Source organism: Bidens hawaiensis, unplaced genomic scaffold (genome assembly GCF_021521415.1).
Source record: "Bidens hawaiensis isolate Kalapana, Puna unplaced genomic scaffold, B.hawaiensis_p1.1 tig00025973_1, whole genome shotgun sequence".
Lineage (NCBI taxonomy): Eukaryota > Viridiplantae > Streptophyta > Magnoliopsida > Asterales > Asteraceae > Bidens > Bidens hawaiensis.
The window spans coordinates 258,597-264,838 of record NW_027494170.1 but is presented as its reverse complement, the minus strand read 5'-3'; the positions used below and the strand labels follow the sequence as shown (position 1 = coordinate 264,838).

Here is a 6,242-nt window from a genome sequence, read left to right as displayed (position 1 = left end):
GCAAAATCTCAAACTGGATATGTATTTAAGAATGGAGGAACTGCGATTTCATGGCGTTCTTAGAAACAAACACTTATTGCAACATCTTCAAATCATGCTGAAGTCATTGCATTGCATGAAACTTCAAGAGAATGTGTATGGTTAAGATCTATGTCACGACACATATTGATTTCTTGTGGACTAGAGAAAGATCGAATTCCAACTCCTATCTATGAAGATAATGCAGCTTGTGTCTCGCAAATGAAGAAAGGATATATCAAAAGTGACAGAACAAAGCATATACCACCAAGATACTTTGAGTATACTCGAGACCTTATTAAAGACAATCAGGTTGAAATGAGATATGTCCAGTCCAGCAACAACTCAGCTGATCTTTTCACAAAAGCACTTCCCACAGCAACATTCAGGAAACATGTTCATGATATTGGCATACGCATGTACGAACAATGGTAACGACCTGCAATTTGAGGGGGAGCTATATACTGCACTCTTTTTCCCTTAGCTAAAGTTTTTTCCTATTGGGTTTTCCTTTAGCAAGGTTTTTAATGAGGCAGTACTTCAAGACCCCGAAGTTTTGAAAATGTGTCATCCAAGGGGGAGTGTTATGAACACCGACACTTTTGTGTGTATGACACATTTTCATTATTGTCACCAATTATTAACTCTTGTCCCCTCCTCCCAATAGTATATAGAACAGTTCTTGTGATATTATAAATACCATGTATCTTGATAGATTTAATGCATCAGTAAAAGTTCATATTCTTATATTTTCCTTATTCCATTGTTTCTTGTTAACTCCAAGTCTCATATATTACTCTTATAAGCTTGTTATAGTTAGGGCTAATATTATAACATGTAACACATTTTTGTTAAATAATTAAAACGTTTTAAATCTAAATTGAATGGATTTAAAAATTCAACTTATATTGTTTATTTGTTTACTTTACAGTCCCTACCTCAAGCCTATATATATTAAGGAATTGTTTAGTTCTAGATGTACAACTACAAAGAATATCGAAATCGCATAGATAAAAAAATGGTATGTTCTTTCAACAATATATAATTGTTTTGTATACATGCTACTTATATTTTTCTATTGTAAATTTTATCGTTTGCATGGATATAACATATATGCGTATAAGCAGGCTCAGGCAGATGTCGTACAAGGAGGTCCATGGGGAGGTTTTGGTGGAGACCCCTGGATGGTCACAACAAATGGTGGTAGGATTTATTACATCAAAATCGTAAGTAGAACTGGAGGAGCTGATAGTTGCATTACTTCCCTCGAGTTCTTTTATACCGATAAAGATAATGTTAAACATTCTTCTAAAAAATTTGGTAATCTTAGCGGCAATCTTGAAACGGTAAGTTGCAGTTGATCAATCACGATATTAAGTTGAAACAATGATGATACTATATGTTTTTATGTGTTTAGTTGAACTTTGCGGATGATGAGGAGATCATTGAAGTTAAAGGAACGTTCGGAGCATTTTATCATATGACAGTTATAACGTCAATCACTTTTGTGACCAACAAAAAAGTTTATGGTCCATTTGGCAGGTTGACCAGCAACGTGACGGGTTCTTTTGAGACTATAGGTAAGTTTGAGGGATTCTTCGTAAGAAGTGGAGATGTTATTGACTCATTGGGTGCAGTATTTTTTCCCAAATAGAAAAATAATGCTATGTTGGGATTGAATAAGAAGCGTGGGAAATTCGAATAAGAGTTGTGAGATTCAACTCGATATGTATTTGCATCTTTTATGACTTATGGTTTCAATAAGCATGTACCTCGTGCAATGTATTTTCTAAATATTGTAATCCCTGAAAGCTTCTGAATGGATATGTTATCTTTCATGTTATGCTTGATTAAGTAGTAAAAATCTTACATACTTGACTTGTTGATAGACAACATCAGCCACCTGATCTTATGATTTGAGATAATACTACTATGTTAACTTTGACAAATTCAATGATATAAGAAAGATAAGCTTTAATTTATATCAAGAACATAAATTTATGTAACCAGTTTCTTAATTTGCAACAAGCCCTAGAACTTTAAACCAACAATTTTAATTGTACTTAAACAATATGAATGAGATAAATGTAAATCAAAATACATTACAGAGCTTAAAGCTTTATTGTTAAGTTGATTGATAAAAACAACTTAAAAGAAAAACAAAGAACCAAAGAGGCATCTAGGGTTTGAGGTTTCTTAGGGAGAGCTAAAATTATCATTTGATATTATACATATTGACCGACCAGCCTCTTTTATAATTAAACACTTCAACTAGTCGATAATAACCAAAGAATAACTAATTGTGTAAATAAGAGTGATTTAAAAATAAAGCTTACACATGTTATAATAACGTTATTAGTTATGAAATTTTCGACAATACTCGGTCTTTCTTCAAGTAGACTCAATATATACAATTCTATTAATATATTTTACTATTTGAAATGATATACTTGAATTAAAATAAAAACACAATTAAAAGAATGTAGAATAAAATAAATAAATAAAGCTACGAAAGTTAATGGAAAAGGGGGCGAGGAGAAAAGAGAAAAAAGTAAATATTTGTTGTGTTTACCGAAAAAATAAATTTATACATTCTGATATGTTGTAAGGTATTTTTTTTTTCTTTGAGGTCGAGGGTTAAGTCCGGTGATAAACACTAATATGGTATTGTTAAGAGTAATTAATTATCTTTAAGAAAACCACCGCTGCGTTCTCAAATAAAAATCAAATCACGACTAATTTCCTTGACTAGACAAATCAATAGATGCAATTATTGTTTCATTATGATCGATGTATGTGTAGGTACGGATTAACGGCACATTAACCAATAATAATTTGTCATATAACCGATAACTAACGGCCAGTTGGCACCTTATGGATTCGAGCTAATAAACATGATATATACATATTATTTTGACTCGATCTTAACGTCATTTCTAAAAATTGGGATAGATAAGAATTTTATGGTTTCTGCCCAACCCACCCGTTATGCAATTATTATAGATAGGGGATGGTTAATGTGAGAAGTAATAGTATAGTGAGAAGTGCGAGAAGTCGATCTCAACCATTATTAAACAAATCAATGGTACATAATGATAATGATGTAACATCCTAATTTTTATGATGTAAATAAAGGAAATGATGTTTGATTAAATGTGTGTAAATACTTAACTAAGATTAAATATAATAAAGGAGCATTGACATGGTTAATAAAAGATGGATCAAAGGGATGGTTATGAGCTTTAGGTCCATGGGCTTAAGAGAGTATAAATACTCCCTTAAACCTCCCTAAAACCCTTATTTCTTATCTTCCAAGTATCATACACACTCAAAACACACACACACAAACACTCTTGAAATCGACCGTGACCAAGAAGAAAGATCCAAGACCAAAACCAATCTTGGATCTTGATAGATCTTGGCTATACAAGCAAGATACAAGCCCAAGGATTCTCACCAAGCTAGTCGTGACCTAGCAAGTGCCCAAAAAGGTTCGTGTCACGTATAAAGGTTATGTTTTTATGAACGGTTTTCCCTAAAACTTAACCCAAGAGCAAATCGGGTATATATGTGTCATAAAGTTACAAACTTGATGTTAAAATGGACATAGAAAATTTGCTAGTATATACGGTTCATGTTAAAAACCCTAGGTCTAGCGTAAACTGGTTCGGGACCAATAAAGTTCGAGCTTTATGAACATCCGAACTAGATCTTAGGCAAAGAATGGTACGGGAATGTTTTAGAGACGACATAGAGCCATAATAGAAGTATAAAGATTAAAATATATAAGGGCAATGAAAATAGGAGTGTGTCGTGACACAAGGGTGTATTCGAATACAATGTATTCGACTACAACCCTTCTATTCGAATACAAGAAAGAAAAAACATAAAGATGTTATATGAAGTTATTCTATTCGAGTACAAGAATGTATTTGAACATAACTAAACTCGAATACACGGGTTTTCACATAGTTTAAGCAAGATGGCATGTTCATTATATATACTCCTTCGAATACGTGGGAATTCGCATGCAATTGTAATGCATGATATTCGGATACACTGGGGATTCGCATACAATCCCCTTGTGCATAAAAGTGTTTTACTCGAATACACGATAGCATACAAGCCTATTCGCATACATTATGTAGCCTATTCGAATTCAGGAAGGAAATAAAGAGAAAGAAAGAAAAGAAAATGAATACAAAGGATGTTTGAATTCCTAAGTATTCGAATACAAAAGTATTCGACTACATGTATTCAAATATGAGGGGACTCGAATACAAGGTGTAACTGAATGCGATGTGCGAAGACACTCTGTTACAATAGACCAGATTTAACCATTTATGTTATAAACCAAACAATGTGATTAGGACAAGTATTGATACACGTAATTAATGTACAGTTAGCCGAGCTCAGTTAAAGAGAGGAATAACCGTTAGCGGTGAATGTAACAGAATCCAGTTGAGGTTCTAGCCCCATTTCCTTGTTGTGTTTTTGGAGCTGTGTGCATACTCGACGTGATAGTTAATACACTTAACTTAAATGGTAACTGTATACCATATATGATCTATGTGATAAATAATATATCTTGAATATGAATGAAAGATTGCTGGTACGTGAACGATCTTCAAATATTGCACATATTGTCAAGGAATGTATGTATATGAAATATGAATGCGTATGAAAAATGTATATGTATGATATGTGAGTATGTATGAATGTTCAAGGGAGTATGTATAGAAGTATAGAATGATATGGGTATGTGAAGAAAGTATGCATGAATGTGGAAGAATGAAGTGACCAGACCTTAATAATATCTGACATAGAGAAGAAAGGGACCAGACCTTAATAATATCTAAGATAGAGAAAGAATGGACCAGACCCTAATAATATCTGAGATAGAAAAGAGAAAATAAAAGGAAAAGGAGAGGGACCAGACCCTAATAATATCTGAGATAGAAAAGGAAGCGATCAGACCCTAATAAAATCTGAGATAGAAAGGACAGTATGTATATAGTATATAAGAAATAAAGTATGAACGTATGTATGAATGTATGAATGAAAGGTAATAAGTAAAGTATTTAAATATGTATCTTCGGGTGCATATATGAAGGCAAGTGTATGTATTGTGTGTTGTCTGATTAACTAGAACTCACTCAGCGTAGCTTACTTTTAGTATGTACACAAGAGAGTAGAATAAGGCAGCTAGCTTGAGCGGGGCACATGGCAGAAGAATAAGAGGTTGGCATCAGAAGACTCATGATGTTTTACAATTAATGTTTTATTTTGAAAGAAAAAGTTTGAATTATGTTAAGAAAATGTTTTGAAGGATATGTAATATATATTGATGTTTTTATATTCCGCGTAAAGTTTTAACTAATTCTGATATTTAGACTGTGTTTATGAGTAAATCCAAAACGCTAAAGTAGAGCACCAGGATTGGGGCCTTACAAGTTGGTATTAGAGCAAATTTAGAGAGAATTAAGCATCCTACATGCTTAAACTCGAATAAAGGATGGGATGTAAGTAAGAAAAGAAATAAGATGCCAGTTCAAGATAGCCATGTGTCACTCAAGCAAGCTCAGTAAAGGTAAAGTATATGGTAAAATAATGTGTAATGATGTTAGCTTAATTGCAAAAGGAAGGATATGTGCATGTTAGGGATATGATTAATTGATTGTTTGATTAATTAACTGTTTAAAAGTAGAACTTAGCACAAATAGACTCATAACGGGATGTGTATAGGACACGGAAAGTAACGTGATCAGCTAATCACAGCTGGACACTGTTATTACCTGTTAGCCTTACTATCCTTGTACTAAATAATTCCTTGAGTGATGACGTTTATGTTTCCTTATAGAATGGCTGGAGCTAGAGAAGTTGCTAGACTAGGACGTCGTACTGGACGTCGTGGCAGACCACGCATCATCCGATAACCTTCTGTAGAACCATCTACTAACTCGAGGGAAGAAGGAAGTGAAACTGAACAGAATCCGGGAAACAATGAAGGGTATCAACTTGACCCTGTTGTTCAAGCTGCCATTGCTTAAGCTGTAGCCGCTGCCATAAAGAACTTGAATCCTGAAAAGTCTGCTGGAAGTCATGCAAGAACTGCTGAGAGGTCAGGAGAGAATGGTAAGAAAGATGATCAAAGGGAGAAAGGTGACTCGAGTGAAGTTCTATCTGTGAAAGTAGATGACAGGAAGAGATGCCGAGGCGGGTGT

General features: G+C 33.8%; 1 protein-coding gene across 2 annotated transcripts in view; it reads left to right on the top strand.

Moving 5' to 3' along the window:
• Positions 1–937: 937 nt before the first annotated feature.
• Positions 938–6,242, top strand: part of LOC143572571 (jacalin-related lectin Calsepa-like) — a 140,307-nt gene continuing 135,002 nt past the window's right edge. The window contains exons 1-3 of one of the 2 annotated variants that reach the window (XM_077057698.1): positions 938–1,039; positions 1,146–1,364; positions 1,436–1,861. In XM_077057698.1, the coding sequence (XP_076913813.1) occupies positions 995–1,039; positions 1,146–1,364; positions 1,436–1,672 (501 nt within the window). In that variant the 5' untranslated portion in view covers positions 938–994 and the 3' untranslated portion in view covers positions 1,673–1,861. Of the gene's footprint in view, positions 1,040–1,145; positions 1,375–1,435; positions 1,862–6,242 lie in introns of those variants that run through there. The other variant, XR_013142278.1, reaches the window with a different exon arrangement.